This window comes from Panicum virgatum, chromosome 2K, assembly GCF_016808335.1.
Source record: "Panicum virgatum strain AP13 chromosome 2K, P.virgatum_v5, whole genome shotgun sequence".
In the NCBI taxonomy this organism is placed as follows: domain Eukaryota; kingdom Viridiplantae; phylum Streptophyta; class Magnoliopsida; order Poales; family Poaceae; genus Panicum; species Panicum virgatum.
This window is the reverse complement of record NC_053137.1, coordinates 57,193,655-57,213,421: the sequence shown is the minus strand read 5'-3', so window position 1 is coordinate 57,213,421 and position 19,767 is coordinate 57,193,655. Positions and strand designations below refer to the sequence as shown.

The window sequence follows — 19,767 nt, the reverse complement described above, 5'->3', positions numbered from 1 at the left end:
GCGGCATATTCGCATAATGTTCTCTTGCTTTTTGCCGCTTAACAGCAGTGAGATCAGCATCTAACAAACAGAGCTGGACAATTATAGGTTTGGACAATTATGGACATGGACAAGTAGTCGTACAATACTCACCGCCTTCCAATTCTCTTGACATTTTATTAGAACCGGTTTTTCGCTTCTGTGTGTTGGTTATATCCCCAAGAGGAACACGATGCTCGTCGTCGCCGCGGCGCACCATCCAGGTAGAATGAGTTCGTCGGCGTGGTCGCCGACGTGGAACAACGTCCGTCCTATAGTATGCTCGACCGGTAATGGCGAAAGAAACACGTAGGCATGCTGCATGAAAAAACATGAAGCTAGGGTTTACGACATGCATTCACCTAGGACAAGTATGGCTTACCTCTGGACGTCGGGATCCGTGGGCGAGGTGCCCCACGCGCCCGACGTTCGGCGCGGCAATCCGCGCCGGCTCGGCGGTGGTCGGGACGCCGCGCAACCGGAGGACACGGCGCTCTGCGCGGTCCTATAGATCGCCCAGGGAGAGGGAGATCGGCGCTCCGCGCGGGATTTGAACTCCGTGCGCTCCGTGCGGGGGATCGCCGCGCCGGCTCGGCGGCGGTCGAGACGCCGCGCAACCGTGCGCTCCATGCGGGGGATCGCCGCTCCGGCTCGGCGGCGGTCGGGACGCGACGCTCCGCGCGGGCCTCGAGATCGTCCAGGGAGGGAGGTCGGCGTTCCGCGCGGGCTTGCAACTCCGTGCGCTCTGTGGGGGGAAGGTCGGCGATTCGCGATGCGGGGTTGGAGATCGCGCCCACGGAGGATGCGGCGCTACACGCGGGATTGGAAATCATCCAGCGTGGGTGGCCCCGCGATCCCCGTGGGGAAAACCGGCGTGACCAGCGCGGGGCTCCGCGAGCCGGGTGAAAAACCGGTGTGACGAGGGGTCCTGCGTTGCGATCCCCGAGGGGAAAACAGGCGTGACCAGCGTGGCGGCTCCACAAGCCGGATGAAAAACCGGTGTGACGAGGGGAGGGTAAAACCGTGGCGTGAGTACAATCGCGGTGGAAAAAAACGGAGGGGGACGGGCACGCAGTCGCAGTTGAACTGGCGGAGGGATTGTATGCCAGGTTCCCTGTCAAACAATTTGTGCTTACATGTGGGCCTCAAAGAGGGGGTATGTAAGGTGGGTATGGGGGCTAATTTTGGTGATGAATGTTTCAATTGTCATATATCCTTATAGTATAGATAGATTTATTAAATATACTAGTAAAATGTACGTGCGACACGCACGTAATATACTATTGAACACAAATTCTATACTTATTCAATCAACATGAATGACAATATCGCATAATTTCTCTGGTCATATTATTGAATCAAAGTTTAACTCGATGCATAAGTTCACTTCAAGCCGATGAAACAATCATGCTTGCTTTTGAAATAAGCTAAGTAGAGCAAAGACGCGGCAAGTATGTGCCAAAGATCCTATTCGGTGGATCTGGATATTTTTTGTTATTAATTAATATCTTATAGCAATGGTTGAGCTCAGCGTGCAACGCCTTATATTTTGTTGATATGATAATAATTATGATTCCAATTTAATCTCTTATCTATACTCTTGAAAGGCCGGCAATTGAATCAAATCTGTTTTAAAAGTTATATCCTATTATCATGTCATATCACCACATTGAACTTGACCAACATTATATTTTTCATAATACAAGAACTAAAATCCGATATTTTGGCTCTCAATGGTTCCATCATATGCAAAATAACTCCCCCAAAAAACTGTAACATTCATCAACTTCCTTTTATCCTAGTGAGTAGTGATTTATCTAGAACTGGAATATGTTAAAAGAGTATTTTAAAAAATTGATATCTGAGGGAAAAAGCAGAGACAATACAAGTAAATGGTATTGGTTCAATAGATAGATGGTAAATAATTGATATGCAGGACTACCTAACATACACATTGGCACTGCATCTAAGAAGATGATCCTAAATATCAATCGGGTAAATTAAAGAGTGGTTCCTCTCCAGCGCTGGAGAGGATTTCACGGGCCACGTGCTCCTCGGACGGCTCTCCTGTTGTAGAGGCGAGGGGCTTTCCTTTCTTTGGAAAAGACTTGGACTTGTAGCGTGGGGCCTCTCAGCTCGTGTTACACGCTGCTCAGATGGGACCTGCAGGATTCGTCACTCGTCTGGTCAAAATGGTCGTACAACCTACGGAGTAGTAGAGCTCTAAAGAACAGGTGAACTGGTGTCAATTGTTGTGGTTCATAGACCAAGAACGATGGGCTGGACCCGTAGGGAATAGGGAGAGCTAGCGCAGCACACCTATTGTTTTCTGCATGTGCCGGCCTTCTACTAACTACTCCCTTCATCCTAAAAAAATCCCTCTAGGATTCAAATTTTGTCTTAAAACATAAGTCGTCTTACCATATTTAAAAGTAGATGTGCATCTAAGAATCGATTAGTACCAAATATAGGTAATAAATTAGATAAATATGGTTATTTTATCTTCTTGTTAATTTGTCATGAAATTTCTAGAATGACTTATTTTTTTGGAATGGAGGGAGTAGGTTCGCCAAATGGTGGGCCTAAGCTGAATATAGCCCCACATATAGCGATAAGATTGCCGATGAGCCATGTATTTAAGTATAAAAAGAGCGGAGAGGCTGGTGGGTAAGGTCATGATTCCCACGCTAGGAAATTGAGTGTCATCCTCGATCCTCCTTGCAGCATAGCGGGGCTAAAGCCCAGCTGGTGAAAGCCCGTAGTTGGGAACCAACAGCGCGGGAGTTCGACTCCCAGCTTGCACCAAAAAAATTCTCTCGCCTATCCCATATCCAAAGCATAGTAGGTGTCCGGCCTTTCTCACAGGAGACGGACCACTATGTATGAGTGAGGCAGGGGTTCGAGAGTTTTCTTGACCTGTATGAGAAGGTCTTCTTCTAATACAGTGTCGTGGGGACGGTCTTCCCCCGCAGGTTGAATTTTTTTGGTTCTCCTTGTAGCATCTTAGAACACCAGGCAATATATTTTCACCACATCATATACCACTAGGTAATCCTTTCAGAAAAAGCACTAAGTAAAAGTCTACTCATATAATACTGTAGTTATAGATGTGGACCAAATCATTAAAATCTAGCCCACTTTATTCTCATAAGTATTCTAGGAACTTTTGCATCAGATGGTTGTAAAAAAACAACAGACCACTTCTTTTCTCTCCTATCTTCTCTTTTCTCAAACACATCACAAATCTGAAGTTATAATTTTTACAGCCCGTCTATCTCAGTCCTCACCTTATAATATTTGCTCATACCGGAGTGTCCAGTCCGGTCAAAACTGTGCCTTGCCGGCATGGCACCTCACCTGTTTGCGCATGTGCTCTGCTGCGCTATGATGCTCTGCTCCGTAGCGCATGCACCCTAGCCCTCGCTCTCTCCGCAGATGTTAAGACCGTCTCTTGGGGCAATTTTGTGAGGCTATATCATCCTATCGTGGCTGGGAGCGTTCGTACTACCTGTCTTTGTCCTACTCCTACTGCAAGCACCAAGATAAGTCCTCCCTCTTCCTTATCTATCCCCTGCTTCAGCATCCTGTCCGTCTTGCCGCAGCAGTCGAAAACCATAACAATATTTCTTATTTGTTTTTTCTCTCTCTCTCTCTTTTCATCTAGTTCCTTCACTTCCCCAGCTTAGAACGTGTACATAAGATAGTTTCATAAATTTATCAATTTCACCATACTTATGTTGAAATAGATATTGCTAATAGAAAATTGTTTTTTACTGCCAATAGAAAATCGTTGATGGGGCGCGCAAAGCGCGCGTTACGTTCTACTAGTAAGCTGCCCGTGCTAACGCCACGGACAAATTGCATACTTACAAAATAAGCACGGGTTCTAAATTTCCCATCATCACCAACCACAAGTCCATAACTGGAGTTTTTACAAGCATAATCAAACCAGGAGAGTACATCATTTACACAGTTTAATTTCATAGTATCGTTTGGATCCTTAATATCCTAGGATAGGACAGCAGAGAACCTAAGCCCTCTCACAGATTTGTTTCCTTGAACAGAGTCACCAGATATGCTTCCAGAGCTGCCTGTAGGGTAAGCACTGAATGACGCTGAAAACAGCTCTAAAAATGCAAATAAGTCTGCAAAATTACAACAGGAGGTTGAGAACAGAGAACAAAGCCAACTAAAGAACTGATTTGCAGACAAAGCCATTTGAAACCCAAAGTTGGCTGTTCTAAATGAAACTTTCAGTAATTAGCACTCAGTTTAATATTCCGACATCACAATGCATTGCAGAGACTCAAAGCTGATTTACTCAAGACCAGTTTAATATTTTGGAATGTAGTTTTGGATCCAGTTGCTGAATACATGCTGGACAAGACCAGCTATAGAACCAAAAGGCAAACATAGGATGCACAAGGAACAAACAAAAGCATATGGATCTACACTACCACAGGACATTTTAGCTTACCTGTATCACTGATCTTTCTAATGGCCATGTTCATGGCATCAGCCACATAGATGTTACCCCTGTCATCCACTGTAAATCCCTTTGGATGGTTCATCCTTGCCTCTCGAACCTTCCCATCAACATGACCAGGAAATCCTTCTGGGGAACCAGCAACAAGCTTGGGCCTGCTATCTACAATGTTCAGCCCAAATTTAGGAGATGAGATAAATCTTGTGTGGCTCAAAATCATCTGCTGGTAAATGAAACACGGACTAACATTTCAATGACTTAGAAAAAATGTGATAGAAAAGATACAGATAGCAGGTGATAAGTATTGCAGGTGACAGAAAAAATGTGACAGAAAAGATACAGATATCAGGTGAAAAGATACAGAAAAAATGCCGAGAGGAGTAAGGGGAATGACATTGTCATAATAGATAGGGGTCAATAATGTCAAGAATATAAGGGCAGTATTGAGTAATCTCTGACTATTACACATACATATAAGGGCATAAAGGAAAAGTGTGTAACATGTGCACTTCAACATTGGACACTTACCTTTGCAAGTTTTTGCTTGGGATGGAGAGCTGACCAACATAAATGTACTTCCAGTCTTAACAGATAATATCTAGGAACATACCCAAGCCGCATGGATTTATCAATGCAATCCCTACAAAATCAATGCAGAGATTCCACCACCGTTCTTATCTTCCAAATAATATCTGCAAAATGACCATAAGAGGAGCAGATGGTCAGATACACAGATTTTGTGCATAGATGCTACTTCTAGTGTCACACGCTTATTAATGCAAAAGGCAAACAAATACCTAGCATCGTTTAATCAGTTTCTGAAACAAACTACTTCTCTGGACATGAACACCAAAAATGTATATGCATTACCAGGACTTAACTGCATCAATCAGATCCAATTATCTGGCCGTAGAGCTGGTTCTTGAGTCCAAATTATAAAGAAAGCATTGAGGATTACCAGAATTTGCCCCCGAGTAACTCCATGCATCACTTGATTCCATCTTGAATGTCAAAGGCCTGGCTCTATCTCTTCGTCCAGTAACCTGCGAGAGGGGTTAAAGCTCCAGAAATATGAGTAAATGTGCAGTGCTGAAACCATGTATCTCCAGAAAACAAAGCACATTGTTTGTTTGTCACTGTCAAATGTAGAGCCAAGATACAAAACAACACTGGAAAAAATTTAGAATTTAGATGCTTGATGCGCTAACAAATTGAGCATAAACAAACTAATTCATCCCAACAATCTAATTTGAGCCACCCATATGTAAAAGATAACTAAATTTAAAAAGCTTTCTAGCATGACTTTGGCATTTGAGTCTGAATATTGCGTGTGGTTTTGAACATACAGTCATATATATCTAGTCTTCCATATAAACTGAAGTGAATTAAACATGGATTCTATATACTTCTAAGACTGAACTCGACTCAGGGTTCCATGTATGTATGTTCTCCATGTAGTACAGCACTTGCTTTGAATCCAAAGTTCAGTCTTACGTTTGTATCAATACTTGAATCATTACTTGAAAATAAATTAATATGATTTGTCTGATTCCCACATGTTTATGAAGAATAGAACCTGATAGGGATCACCTTCAGTCAAATTCGTTAAAATTAGCCTAATACTTAAATCGTTAAGGTAGCCTAATACTTAACTAACACACGTCCACAAACCTATACAAACTCCGATCACTTTATATGCTATGTTCTCACCCTCTCTATCAAAATCAATCCATAGCACCAGCCTCTGGCACCTCCTAGCTTCTTCTTCCAAAGTATGTTTTATAGCCTGCTTGTCCTACATTTTGAAGGAACAAATTCATGCATAGAATTCAAGTTTAAATAAACCAAAATGTTACACTAACGTCATGGCATGCCACGGTTGATATCTATGAAGAAAATAATCTCAATACGTGCACAACATGTAAGTCACGGATCCTATACCAAGAAACAGAATAGTAGATTCATGCTTCATTTATCAAGCCAATCTCAACAGAAAGAATACGTGAATCAACTGGAGAGCCTAATTCTAATGCAATTGCGAGATCACCATTTCAGTTCAACTAGAAATGCCCTAAACGTTGAAACTGTTTATTGCAGCAGAGTTCAGTCTTGTTAGGTGAGCAGGGCAAATCTGGAGATATATTTCAGTGAGTTCAGTCTTATTAGGTGAGCAGGGCAAATCTGCCTAGCTCCCCGCTTGAAGGGACCATTGTCTGATCATCCATCATGAACTTGATGCTAGACACATACTTGAGCCAAACAGGAAAAACACCAAGAAGAACAGACATCGATTGAATGTCACAACGGTTCTAATTCAAAAAAATGTCAAATCATAGGACCAAGAAAGTATCCAAAAGAAAGAATCATCCATCAAGTTCCAACCAATTTACTTGGAGCCGGTGAGTATGCTGCCGCCCAATCAGCAACCAGATTATTCAACCAATGAATGTACTTGTTGTCTTGTTGAGCTATATACCGGTACTACTACATTATCCAGGCTGGGAGCATCCGCTCGGCGCTTTCCACCACCGCCACTCATGCCTACCACCGCGCGGCGCCACCCACCCTCCGGCGCCTGTCTTTCCAATTCCATCGTCATCCATCTCCATCTTGAGCTGCAGCGCTGGCTCCAGTTCGGGCACGGCGAAGCTGCTCGGCCACGCGGACAGCTCAACGGGCACCCATCCCCGGACGTGGGGCTCATCCCGCCGTGCACCCCGCCCCGCAGCGCGGTCCGCCAAACCCACCGTTGCCGTGTCCGTTCTACCTTCCGCGTCCACTGGGCGGGATTCCGCGGGGCAGGGGCTCCCCGGCTTGGCGGCCGAGTATGAAATGTCGGCCGTCGGGATCGAGGTAGCTGCTGTCGATCCCCCGCACCCACCGCGCCTCCTCCAATTGAGGATGCGGCCACCATCGTATCTGCTTCGCTGCAGGAGATGGGAGCAGCGGAAGGTAGTGCGGCGGACGGATCACCAGATCACGGGTGGGGAGGGAAGGGGAGGGGAGGAAGAGTACGATAGAGAAGGGAGGGAGGAAACAGACGACGCACGATTGACGGGAGTCAACCAGCGGGTACGTCCGTGTGGGTAAGAAACGAAAAATAATTTGTTTTTGGCATAAACATTCGCCAACATGTGGTTTTTATGGATCTCCACCCCTTCCCATCTTTTTTGGCTCCTATTCCGTCAATATTTAAATAGTCTGAATATAATTCAATTATTTTTAAATATTTTTTTCTTTAAATACGTACAATTTAGCTAAAAGAAATCACGGGAGCAAACGAACGAACGGGTACACAGGAAAAACAAAATGCGAACCACACAGGCGGCGACCACACTGGAACTGGATGGCCACAACTAGCTAGCGGTCATGGTCTCTGAAATGGTCTGCCCGTGCTATGTTTTTTTTTTTTTGAGTAGTCTGCCCGTGCTATGTTGGAATGTGTCGCAAATTGGGCCACCAGAGAGTGGCCCGAAGTTTATTCGTATCACAATTTCTCAAGGATCATGGAATGTGCTATGCTTGCTTAAGCTCAAGGAGCTGCAAGACCTGATAAGCAATTGGGCCGAGAAAATCTGACTCTGAGGCCGAAGGCAGCAGCGTAGGGAGAAGAATCGAGGAACGAACAAGATGGTCTTTAAAGTAAGTAGTTGGCCAAAACAATTTTTATATAAATACGATGTTTCAAATAAAAATACCTAATATTTTGAAATTATAATTCTTTGTATACTGACGCTAAAACTAAAAAATATTGGCCCATAAAGTTCTCGTCATATATTTTGAGTCAGTGGGTATAGTTAAATGGAAAAGTCTGATTTACACCATCAAACTATTGCAAATGTCTAAATTTCAACTTTTAACTACAAAATCAAATAATTTAGGACATCCAACTGTCAAAATCAGACAAATTTAACACTTAAAGTGGTTTCAAAGATGGTGATGAGGGTAAAAATAATAGGTATCTCTAACCCGCCCGTCAAAGCGCCCAATCACCTGAGCTACTGCACCCAGCATTAACTTCATTTCTTCCACATTGTCACCTTTACATTTCCACCAAAAAGCTGCAACGCTGCCCTGTGCGAGCATGCACTTGATGGCGCACGCAGGCACATGTCCATGGGTGCCCAGAGGCACAGCACATGCAGTAGCCTCTAGCGCAAGAATTATAGTTTTCGCCGACTACCGGCTGAGAGACGCTGGCTCGGCAGTAGGCTCCGCGTGCATTCAATGCACGGCAGTGAGAGTGGCATGCCTCTCAGCCGGCTCTGAGCGGGCGGACAGCAAGACGTCCGCTCGCCTCTCTCTCCACAACCAAGGAAGACGCATGTATGGATGGCCAGGCATGACCACGCCTGCAACTTCGCAGTGCGACAGCATGGCGCACGGGGGTCGGACTCGCCCGACCCTGGCTCCACATCGCCCGACACCTGAAGGCCAGTACGATATCCTCCTACCACGAGAATCGAGGCCATGCATAGCGATTGGTCATGCATAGGGACTATACCGCCCACCATACAAATAGTCTAGTGCCGCCCGCAACACTGCTCGAGACGGCACTGTGTGACCTACCCCAACTCGTCCCAAGTCACGAAGGCTTGACGCCCGTACCATCCGACGGCATGGAGCACCCTGCCCTGCTGACGATGACACGAGTAGTAGCACGAATCCTGCGTCCCATCCTACCATGACTGGCACAGTGTTAGGAATGGAGCGGACATCCTCCTGTCACCACCAAGCAATGCTGGTGGAACCCACCATATTCCTTAGCTGGTAGACATAGGGTCCGGAGGCGCCGACCCTCACGCCTCTGCTTCTCTCTCACGCATGTACTCTCCCTCCTGTAATTCTTTTTTAGCTGTACCCTTTTTTACCATGGGTAATCTGCTCTCTTCGCATATAAAAGGGGCGGCATGCTATATGCAGGCGGGGACGACAGATCCGCTCAAGACAGACACACACTCGCTCACAAACTAGAGATTTGGGATCCTCGTTCTCTCTCTTGCCCGTTTATAACCCCTAATGTAAACTTGAGTACAAAAGCATGAGAGTTCGAACTGAAAGTAGGGAGTTAGGGACATTATTCTACCCGAACCAGTATAAATCTTGTGTCTCATCCTTACATTATCATCCGATCCCGTGACGCGCATACAAGTTTACTAAACAGTGATTTCGAAACACCGACAGGTGGTTTTGTATTTTTTTAAAAAAAATTAAAAAAATAATCATGTCTAGAAAATCAAAACTAATTCATTTTAAATTAGAAAAAATTGAAAATAGTACCAAATTTTTTCTAAAAATGTAGCCTATATATTTTTGCTCTATTTGAATCTTAGTTATTCAAAAATAATAAGCATAGCTACAAGCAACCAAATATTATGAATATAAAAAATCAAATTTGAATAGCTGACAAGTATGGTGCCAATAGATAGGTTACATTTTTTAAAAAAAAATTATACCCATTTCATATTTTTTTGGTTTAAAATGAATTAATTATAAATTTTGTAGTTTAAATTTGAATATTTTTAATTCTAAAAAAATAGAAAACCACCTTAAAGACCACCTACAGAACTAAATTTGTCCGGTTTTAACAGTTGAATGGCTCGATGCCAGCAGGCCTGAGATTTGACTGCCGCAAGCCTGAGATTTTACAAAAGCTGGCCTCCAAAATCCAAGGGCAGTGCGTTGGTTTGGAAAAGTCAGAGTTCGGTGTTTACGTACGATCATTATGCAGATCAAACATGAGGTAAAATTCAAACACCATGTACCGGCATGCGGCGATAGAGAGAGCAACCGAGCTTGCCCGGTCGGCCCCTGTCAAATATCACGAACCCGTGATAATCTGCTTCTTTTGTCTTACGGGGAATAGCTGCCAATTTATTGTTTTCCTCGTCAAACATTTCCTTGCATCAGCAGTAAAAAATAGTTAGATGATGCTGATTAGAAAGGCTAAATTAAGTTAGAAGATGTTGATTAGAAAGGCCAAATTAAGTTAGAAGATGCTGGCTTTTGTTGGAATCAGTCCAGATCTTCAACAGGTCTGCAGTCAGTTCAAGATCAACAGGTCTGCAGTCAGTTCAAGATCAACAGGTCATCATACAATCACTCTGTTCGCTGTTTGGTTCCTCCAGTCAGTCAACAATATTTTTCTTTCACATAGCTCCAGCACCAATATCTAACCGCCAGCCAGCCAACAATATTTTTTCCTCACACTACTTCAGCACCAGCACAACGAACCGAGTGAAATAGTCCGGTGCCGCCCGCAACACCGCTCGAGACGGCACTGTGTGACCTACCCCAACTCGTCCCAAGTCATGAAGGCTTGACGTCCCATCCAGATGCATTAATTTGGATCTCAAAGCAAAAAAAAAAGTTGTGTGCTTCTTGAGCTAGCACTTCTACTATCTTGAATAGATAACTGCTGATATAATTTGAAAGAATAGGTCACACATGAAAAGAGCACTAGATGTATGCAATGGATGAAAGATTTGGTCGTATATATCATTGTAAATCACCAGCTTGGCTGTTAGGGTTGACCTGGTGTGGATGCAGTGGGCGTCCTGCCACGGCTGCCTCGATCAGGGCCTCCCACGTTGTCTCCTCTCTCGGAGGTGACTCTGGCGGCGCCCACCCGCCGCCACCGGGCAGTTGCTTGCCGGGGCTGAGTTCGTGCAGTGGGATGCTTTGGCGAAAGCCATTGCCGGCGACCTTGCTGGTGTCGATGGCGGCGGCGTCCTAGGACGTCGTCCTCCCCGTTGGGGGCGTCATCTTGAGTTCTATCCCTACTGCACGGGATTCTCTGGGTGAAAACCTTGTCCATGCCTGGACGAGCGATGGCGGCGTCATTGGCGTCGTTCCCTTCTTGGAGGCGTCATCTCATGAGACCCGACTCGACCTCCAGCGGCGGTTGGCCCTTATGCCAGACGGAGGTTTATGTGGAAAAGAAAGCAACAGACCATCCGGATATCAAGCTTCTAAGTAGACGAGGGATGTGATGGTTTTGATACCTGTGAGTACATTGTAAGATTGAAGCGAAACGAAGAAGTTTGAATCTTAGGCTTCTAGATTTTTTTCTTTGTTTTATAGCTTTTTTTTCTTATATTTGTGAAATTCCTCGTTCGAGGTCTAGAACTTAAGAGCTCTTGTAACCCTTTTGGCTGTAGTCATTCACTTGTGAATGATCAAGACCGGAATTTTCCATAATCTAAAAAAAAGCTCGGCTGTTAGGGTTGATGGCTCGATGCCAGCAGGCAGCAGGGGCTGGATCACAGTCTCGTCGCCTTCATCGTCTGGACCTTCCGCAGACTCATTTTCATTTTCCGTGAGAAGGGAGGGAGGTTGATTTTCGTTTTCCTTGAGAAGGGAAGCTGTGGCTTAATCGACGAAGCAGCAAGAGCAGGTGGCAGAATCATTGTCCTCGGTGGATGAAGCAACGCGGATCATGGGCGGGCGACGCCGACGGCGGGCGTGGGAAACAATGAGCCATGTCTATGGGCTAAGCCGAGCCGCGATTAGCTCACTACCACGCGGAGCCGAGGGGGAAGGAGGCGCTCCATCAGACTGCCGTCCGATTCGCTAGATGGACAGATGGCTTGCATCGGGGCAGGGCTGCACAGGCTGCGGTTTGCCGCCCTCGCGGAACGAGATCACGTTGGCAAGCCGTAAAGCGCCTCACACGTTTGGACAAGAAAAAAATTCAGTGCAGGCGGGCTGCAAACTGCATTGGCTGGTGCAGCCGGGCTGCAAACTGCATCCGCTGCAGCCCTCCGACGTCCACGCGTCGGCAATCTGATTGGGGCTGCAGCCTGCAGCCCTGGGTGCAGGCGGCTGCAACCCGCGTCCGCTGCAGCCCTGCATGAAGGCGGGCTGCAAAACCTCTGCTGCTCCTATATAAGCGCACGACGCCCGGCCGTGCGTTTCAGAAGACACCTGCGACAGCAACATCGGCTAGCTCTGTCTGTGTCCGCTGGTACCCATAGCAGCAACCATGGGAAGCGCTCCGGCGAACGTCCGTGAGATCTGCCGCGCGCGGCGCGCCGACGGCCCCGCCGGCGTGCTCGCCATCGGCACCGCCAACCCGGCCAACTGCGTGCTCCAAGACGAGTTCCCGGACTTCTACTTCCGCGCCACCAAGAGCGAGCACCTCACTGGCCTCAAGGACAAGTTCAGGAGAGTCTGTAAGCACGCGACCAGATCTCTACCATTTACCCTTTAGGCTGCCTAGCTAACAGCATGGGCACGTCTCGCAAATTCACAATGCTCGATGTTGCCAACAGGCCAGAAGATGGGCGTACGGAAGCGCTACCTGCACCACACCGAGGAGCTGCTGGGCGCGCACCCGGAGTTCCTGGACCCCCACACGCCGTCCCTGGACGCGCGGCTCGACATCGCCAAGGCCGCGGTGCCGGAGCTCGCCGCGGAGGCCTCCCGAAGGGCCATCGCCGAGTGGGGCCGCCCGGCCGCCGACATTACGCACCTCGTCGTCACCACCAACTCCGGCGCGCACATGCCGGGCGTCGACTTCCGGCTAGTCCCGCTCCTCGGCCTCCGCCCCACCGTGCGCCGCACCATGCTCTACCTCAACGGCTGCTTCGCCGGCGCCGCCGCGCTGCGCGTCGCCAAGGACCTCGCCGAGAACAACCGCGGCGCACGCGTGCTCGTCGTCTGCGCCGAGATCACCGTCCAGCTCTTCACCCGCCCCGAGGATGGCTGCTTCCAGACGCTCGTCAACCAGGGCCTCTTCGGCGACGGCGCGGGCGCCGTCGTCGTCGGCGCCGACCCCGTGATGATCAGGACCCCCGCCGTCGTTCGAGAGCGCCCGATTTTCGAGATCGTATCCGCCGCGCAGACCATCGTACCGGACTCCGAGGACGTCATCACCATGCACCTCACCAAAGGCGGCTATGGCGGCGACATCTCCACCAGGCAGGTCCTCGTGCTCATGGGCGACAACATCGAGCTCTGCCTCCTCGACGCGTTCGAGCCGCTCGGCATCGGCACAGGATGGAACGACCTGTTCTGGGCCGTGCACCCGGGCTCGTCGCCGGTCCTGGATCAGGTCGACGCCGTGCTCCACCTCAAGCCCGAGAAGCTGGCGGCGAGCAGGCGCGTCCTCAGCGAGTACGGGAACATGTTCGGCGTCACGGTGATCTTCGTGCTCGACGAGCTGCGCCGCCGGATGCAGAACGGGGAGGAGGGGGCGCCCGAGTGGGGGGCCATGCTGGCGTTCGGACCCGGGCTCACCGTTGAGACGATGGTGCTGCACCGGTGCGTGGCGCAGGGCACAGGCGCCGCCCCACCTGAGGACAAACTGGCTGCGGCCTAAGCGAGACCAGTTGGTGTTGGATTTGGATCAGGCTTCCATGCATGTTGCTTGGTCAAAGACATTGCTTGTGTTGACTGCTTGTTTAATAAATTCAGTGCTGGATACCTTATTACAAACGATTATTGCTGACTTTGGTATTGACTTTACAATTCCAGCCGACAAAGCAATAACAATCGAACTTGAGAGACGGGCAAATAGGAGGCTTGAAAATTCTCCTCAACAATGCCTCTAACTCAATCACACCTGCAAACCTCTGTCTATCTATACTATATCTATGTCTATATCTATATTTATATATTATAAAAGTTAAAATAATTAAAAACTTTTCTCACGAAAATTAGGTCCACCGTATTCCTCACGGAGGTCCCACTTATCTATACTATAAAGATCGAAAAGAATTGAAAACTTTTTTCATTCTGATTGGGTCCACCGTACCCCTCACGCTGGACCCACCTGTCAAGACCGAGGGAGATGGAAAGGGGTGGAGACCCATAAAAAGTTTGAGAGCGTTTTGCCAAAAAGTAAATCTTTTTCTCACCAGATGGTTCCCTTACCCGCCCGTTGTACCCGCTTGTCCCACCCCCACCCCTACCGGCACCGGGCACGAGCCGCGTCCCCGCTCGCGCCTCTCCCACGCTCACGGCTCACCAGCTGCTCTCACGCAAGCTTGCCGGCGCCCGCGCTCGCTCCCTCGCCGCTTGGCCAAAATCTGTGGGCGGTTGTGGCCGTCGACGCGCAGCGCTGCTAGGATCCGCCTCGCTTGCCGGCCCTTGGGCAGGGTTCTCCTTTTCGTTTTTGGACCGAATCCCGCCATCCGGCGGAAACGGAATTCCGGGCGAAATTTCGCTAAATTTCGGTAATTCCGACCGAAATGGGTTTTTGAATTCGAAAAACGAAATTTCGTTGCATTCCGACCGGAATTTCGGTTTTTCCGACCGGAATTTCGGTAATTTTGACCGAAATTTCGGTTTTGTCACCGTAAAATGATGCAAATTAACAGAAAATGATGTGTACATATGGAAAAATTGAAAATTTTGGCAAAATTTCCCCTGATTATGTGTATATTGACAGTTTATAATGCATAACATATATATAACTCCACAAAACAATGACAAATACACCATTTAACACATAACTCATGTCCAAAGTCCACACATACAACGTAATACATCCAAAGTCCATTACAATTATTACACATAACTCATGTCCAAAGTCCACACATAGAACGCAATACATCCAAAGTCCATTAGAATTATTACAATCCAAAGATACAAAAGAGTCAAAGGCATAGTCCAGAATAATCCATGTAGCATATTCTCTGCATTTAAATATTTATGTGAAATAAATTAAATAAGTAGAGGAAGCAAAACGTATAGATAATTTCTGTTGATAGGATAAGTACCTGCATTCTTCAGTCCTCAAATCTCTCTCCCGGTGGTCCCTCATACGGCTCGTCTGTTGGTGGCAAATACACGTACGTAGGTGGGTGATGTTGCAACTGTGGAGCTCCATATGGTAGGTAGCCGTGATAATCCAAATAAGGCAATGCTGCAACTGCCTGCGGAAGTGGCGGGTTCACCACCCCTGGTGGTGGCCACAGAAAGCCCCCTGCAGGGGGAGAAGTACTGTAAGGGTTGTAGTACTGACCACTGGAGGCAGAGTTGGAGCTATCTTCATCATATGCAAGTGGGGCCTGTCGACCATGTCGACTTGTCGATGTTGTTTGTCGTTGTGAAGTAGGTGCTCCATGATCTGTATCTTGTGTTGCATGGGTGAAGTCCTCCTCCCCAGTGAACCTTATAGTAGGAGATATACGATAACCACCACTTTCGCCATCACCATCATCATCATCATCACCATCATCATCACCATCACCATCACCATCACCATCATCATCATCATCATCATCATCATCATCATCATCATCATCACCAATGTCCTCACCACCACTAGGCTCAGGTGTGGTATCGTCACTACATAACTCCTCAGTGCGTGGTTTCTTCCCTTTTCTCATTTCGGGACCAATCTTAGTCTTCCTTTTTCCCAGATGTGTGTCCCCAATTGTTTCTTCGGCCCATGTCTCCACATCTTCATCGTGACCATGAGAAGAGCCTATGTCAGTGAACATCTGGCTCGGCAATGGAGTGTCAGTGAAGTCTGAGTCTTCATCAAATGCTGGGTCTCCATTGGACCTTGAAAGCTTCATCCAATTTTGAATTGCTGATGACTGCCGGTACAAAGAAAGATCCATGAAACTGCTAACTGGATCATAGTCATATGGATCGGCCCCTCTAGTAGCACGTTGCAGACGCAAGCGGAGGTTGTAGTTCACAAAGACCAATTTATCCAATTTCTGGTGGCTCAACCTATTGCGCAGTTTGGTGTGGATGTAAGCAAAGGTGCTCCAGTTACTTTCACATCCACTAGAGGCTGCACATTGCGACAACAAGCGTCGAGCGACCCTTTGCAACACTGGTGTATCTCCCCCAAATGTTGCCCACCAAGCAGCTGGTGAAGTTTTCCGGTCAATGGCCATTCGCCTAGCAATGTCACTAGAGAACTCACCTTGCTTCGTCCTGAATATTTCAAATTCCTGCAATGCAATTGCTGCTGAATTAGTATTCAACATTTTCTCCAGACCGTTGCGCATTACTGCCATGACTGTCTGTGATGTGCCCAAACTGTACTGCACGTAAGGGTTAAGAGCACAAGCAGTGGCCATATATGTGCCTGACATCACTGTGTTCATCCTTGCATCTATCACAGCCATGATCTTTTCAAACCGGGGGTAGTCATTGCTGAACTTGCTGGCATATGTTTGCCTCATGTTTTGATACTCCATTGTCACCTCACTCAAATTAGGTGTCTTGTCTGTGTCAGCAAATCTCAAAAACATGTACAGAGGCTCAACATCATTGATCACATACTCCATATTCGCCCACCATTGAAGACTTGTGATGCATTCGTAAATGTACCTTCCAGTTTCACTTTTGAAGTGGCGGGACCGTCGGAACTCAGGTGACACTAACCATGTCATGAACTGGTCCTTCTTCCTATACATGCTTTCAAGGAACATGTAGTTGGTCCCAAATCTTGTTACATTCCACTTGACCAACTCTCCTCATCATGCTGTGTAAACTGTTGGAGTTGTAGAGCCAGCTGCAAATTCGTTGCGCGCTTCGAATACAAGCATCATGCTCCGGCCACTTCCCTATGTCCTTCAGCATAAGGTTGATGGTATGGGCAAGGCAAGGCTGCCATGCAATGGTAGGGAACTCATGACATATAATTTTGCAGGCTTTTTTGTAGTTCGAACCATTATCCGTGACAAGCTGAATCACATTGTGAGGCTCCACTTTCATGACCACTGCTCGTATCTCCTGCACAACATTGCCAATGTGATATGCGTATGGTCCTATATTTTATGCCAAGGTGAGAACAATGCTTCGATACATGGACATACCTTCAACAAGTATTGATGGTCCTGTATTTTGTCGGACGCATTGATGGACTTCAAGAAATACATGGTGCCACCGCTATACACCAAGAAATTAATGACCGAGTTACGCATAGGCCCCGTCCACGAATCACACATGATCGTGACTCCACATTCATCCCACTCGTTCTTCCACTTCTCTATCTCTTTCTCTATCTCCTTCACATTCTCATCCAAATATTTTCCATCTATCTCCCTCCCTGATAGTATTTTGATTCCAACACCTGCGGTCATAGAAGAGAAAGCATTAAGATCACAATGAAGGATATGTAATGTAGCTCAAAATATACATTGTTACCTTGTTTCTGGGTCTCCACGATCGCAGCTTTAAAGTATGGGTCATCGACTTTCCGGCCGGGAATACCGACAGCATGGCATGCCTTCGCCCATGCCCTCCCTAGAAGCTCTCTTGATGTCCTCCCCTTGACAGTCCATGGGCCGGTATCAATCCTTTGCTGCCGTGGACCACTGCTCAACCCTAGATGGTAGTCCCTAACCCTCTCGGGGACTTGTGACTGGCTCCTTCTGAACATCGAAGGCAGCGGTCCACCACTGCCTCCAACACCACCACCCGATCCGCCACCCCTATCATATCGTGGCCCAGCTTGCTGCATAAATTCATACTCTTGGCGGGACTGGTGTAAGGCCGCTTGTAGTTCTGCATCCTCGTCGAGCCCCTGGCCTTCCTCTTTCTCTAGATCAATGTGCGGCCCCCTTGCAGATTGGTCCCTCAGCAGCTTTTCTTGGGCCCTTGCTTTAGCTCTAGCCTTGTTCCTGTCCAACTGCTCACTAAAGAAGGCCTTAACTTCGGCTGGAACCGAAGGGCAGTCCTTCACATCTTTCCCCCTATGTGCCAAATGCTCTTTGAACCTTGTTGCTCCTCCCCCACTCTTCTCCTCCCTGCAATACTTGCATTTGAAACCACCCCTGATCTTTTGGCCATGCTCCCACACTAGGTCTGGCATTGTCCTACAATTACAGAAAAATAGTAAGGTGTAAGTTCATGAATAACACATGAAGTAGCAACTCATGTTCTTTTTGATGAATACCTACTAACAACCCATGAATATCACATAAACTAACAATTCATTAAAACTACCAATTCATACATTGAGACTAACATGAAAAAATTCATACATATCAACTAACTGATTTTTTCTATGCTTTCTATGTCACTTGGTCTCTAGAATCTCAAATCAACTAACTTAGATCGACATCAACAAGCATCAACATAAAAAAAACCTTCTCATACCTTAGTTCCCGGAGCCGAGGCGAAATCCGGTCGGTTTCACCGGTTTTCCGCCGAAACCGCACCGAAATCCGCCCGGATTACGGATCCATTCCGACAGCGTCTCCAGGGAACGGTATCCGCTACACCCCGCCCGGATTTCGCCGCCTTTCCGCCGAAATTTCGGTGCGGGGAGGCGAAAATCGCCGCCGGCGGCGGAGGGGACCAGAGAGGAGACCGTGGTGGGAAAAAAGAGCTCGGGCGACCGTCACCCCTCACGCTGACGAGCAGATAAGGTATACCTTGTTAACGGGTTAACGGGTCCACTCATCGTTAACGGGTCCGAACTCATTTAGTGATTTTAACCAATCAAATCAACTTATATTTGAACGATTTCAAGTGATAGTCGCTCAAAAATGCACCTAGTTTTTTATCATAATTTTTTCATATTTTTTTTACAAATTTTTTTGAATTTTTGAATTTCGAAACGAAATTCACCGAAAAGTAGCGAAATTTCTCTTCCCAGTAACTAGCGGAAACGGAATTTTTTCCGGAATTTCGCCGAAATTCCGCCGAAATTGTGAACCTTGCCCTTGGGCGAGGTCGACCGTCTCTGCCTCCCCCGATTTTTAAAAGAAAACTGACCATCGCACCTCCCACGCCTGCTTCGCGAGCAATTCAGCTTCGGGTCGCCGTTTCGCTCGCTCGCCGGCTCTACGGCAAGCTCGATGGCTGCCATGTTACCGCGGCCGAAATCCGTATGCGCCCGCTTCACTCGCTTGCCGCGTCTCCGCGCTGCAACCCGCGGGCGGCCATCGCCGTCGACGCGCGGTGCTGCCGAGATCCACCTCGCTCGCCGGCCCTTCAGCGTGGTCGCTCGATCGCCGCTATCTGTGTCCACCCATCGCCGTTGACGCGCGCATTGAGGGGGAGGAGAGCGGAAAGGTGACAAAGGCAAGCCGTGTCGCTGCCCTGGTCGGCTCGCCATGGCGCGGGCTGCAGGGGAAGGGCCTGGCGGCGAGGGAGACAAGGGTAGGAGAGCCAGGAGAGAACACGGGAGAAACAATGGCGAGGCGGAATGCAGCACCTCGCTTGCGCATGAGATGAGCCGTGACCCGTGAGCGGGAGTCCATGGAGCCCGGAGGTTGGGGAACAGATAAGGTCAAGGGTCAAAAGAGATGAAGCAACGTGAAAGGGATAAGATCAAGTACTAAATC

At 47.7% G+C, this 19,767-nt stretch overlaps 3 protein-coding genes and 1 long non-coding RNA gene across 6 annotated transcripts; 1 reads left to right on the top strand and 3 right to left on the bottom strand.

Moving 5' to 3' along the window:
- Positions 1-3,884: 3,884 nt before the first annotated feature.
- On the bottom strand, positions 3,885-5,608 carry LOC120688758. 3 transcript variants are annotated; one of them, XR_005681180.1, is made up of 3 exons: positions 5,463-5,608; positions 5,033-5,196; positions 3,885-4,666 (listed from the first exon to the last, which is right to left on the bottom strand). It is a non-coding gene; the product is annotated as an uncharacterized LOC120688758 (long non-coding RNA). The 3 variants fall into 3 exon arrangements; XR_005681179.1 differs by having other exon boundaries at positions 5,375-5,529; XR_005681178.1 differs by lacking the exon at positions 5,463-5,608 and having other exon boundaries at positions 5,033-5,304.
- A 6,880-nt stretch (positions 5,609-12,488) lies between these two features.
- On the top strand, positions 12,489-14,019 carry LOC120695495 (bisdemethoxycurcumin synthase-like). The gene is made up of 2 exons (XM_039978728.1): positions 12,489-12,678; positions 12,778-14,019. Exons 1-2 carry the CDS (start codon positions 12,489-12,491, stop codon positions 13,824-13,826), a joined length of 1,239 nt encoding a protein of 412 aa, XP_039834662.1. The 3' UTR covers positions 13,827-14,019.
- Positions 14,020-15,008: 989 nt separating this feature from the next.
- On the bottom strand, positions 15,009-16,943 carry LOC120688739. Its single transcript, XM_039971120.1, has 2 exons — positions 15,229-16,943; positions 15,009-15,144 (listed from the first exon to the last, which is right to left on the bottom strand). Exon 1 carries the CDS (start codon positions 16,900-16,902, stop codon positions 15,238-15,240), a length of 1,665 nt encoding a protein of 554 aa, XP_039827054.1. The 5' UTR covers positions 16,903-16,943; the 3' UTR covers positions 15,009-15,144; positions 15,229-15,237.
- A 591-nt stretch (positions 16,944-17,534) lies between these two features.
- On the bottom strand, positions 17,535-18,685 carry LOC120688749. The gene is made up of 2 exons (XM_039971127.1): positions 18,575-18,685; positions 17,535-18,291 (listed from the first exon to the last, which is right to left on the bottom strand). The coding sequence occupies exon 2, from the start codon at positions 18,285-18,287 to the stop codon at positions 17,553-17,555; it is 735 nt and encodes a 244-aa protein (XP_039827061.1). The 5' UTR covers positions 18,288-18,291; positions 18,575-18,685; the 3' UTR covers positions 17,535-17,552.
- Positions 18,686-19,767: the final 1,082 nt, after the last annotated feature.

Coding starts and splice junctions, on each gene's coding strand:
- LOC120695495 (XM_039978728.1), top strand. CDS start 12,489: ATGGGAAGCGCTCCGGCGAACGTCCGTGAGATCTGCCGCGCGCGGCGC. Junction 12,679..12,777: donor GGACAAGTTCAGGAGAGTCT/GTAAGCACGCGA, acceptor TGTTGCCAACAG/GCCAGAAGATGGGCGTACGG.
- LOC120688739 (XM_039971120.1), bottom strand. CDS start 16,902: ATGTTCCTTGAAAGCATGTATAGGAAGAAGGACCAGTTCATGACATGG.
- LOC120688749 (XM_039971127.1), bottom strand. CDS start 18,287: ATGCCAGACCTAGTGTGGGAGCATGGCCAAAAGATCAGGGGTGGTTTC.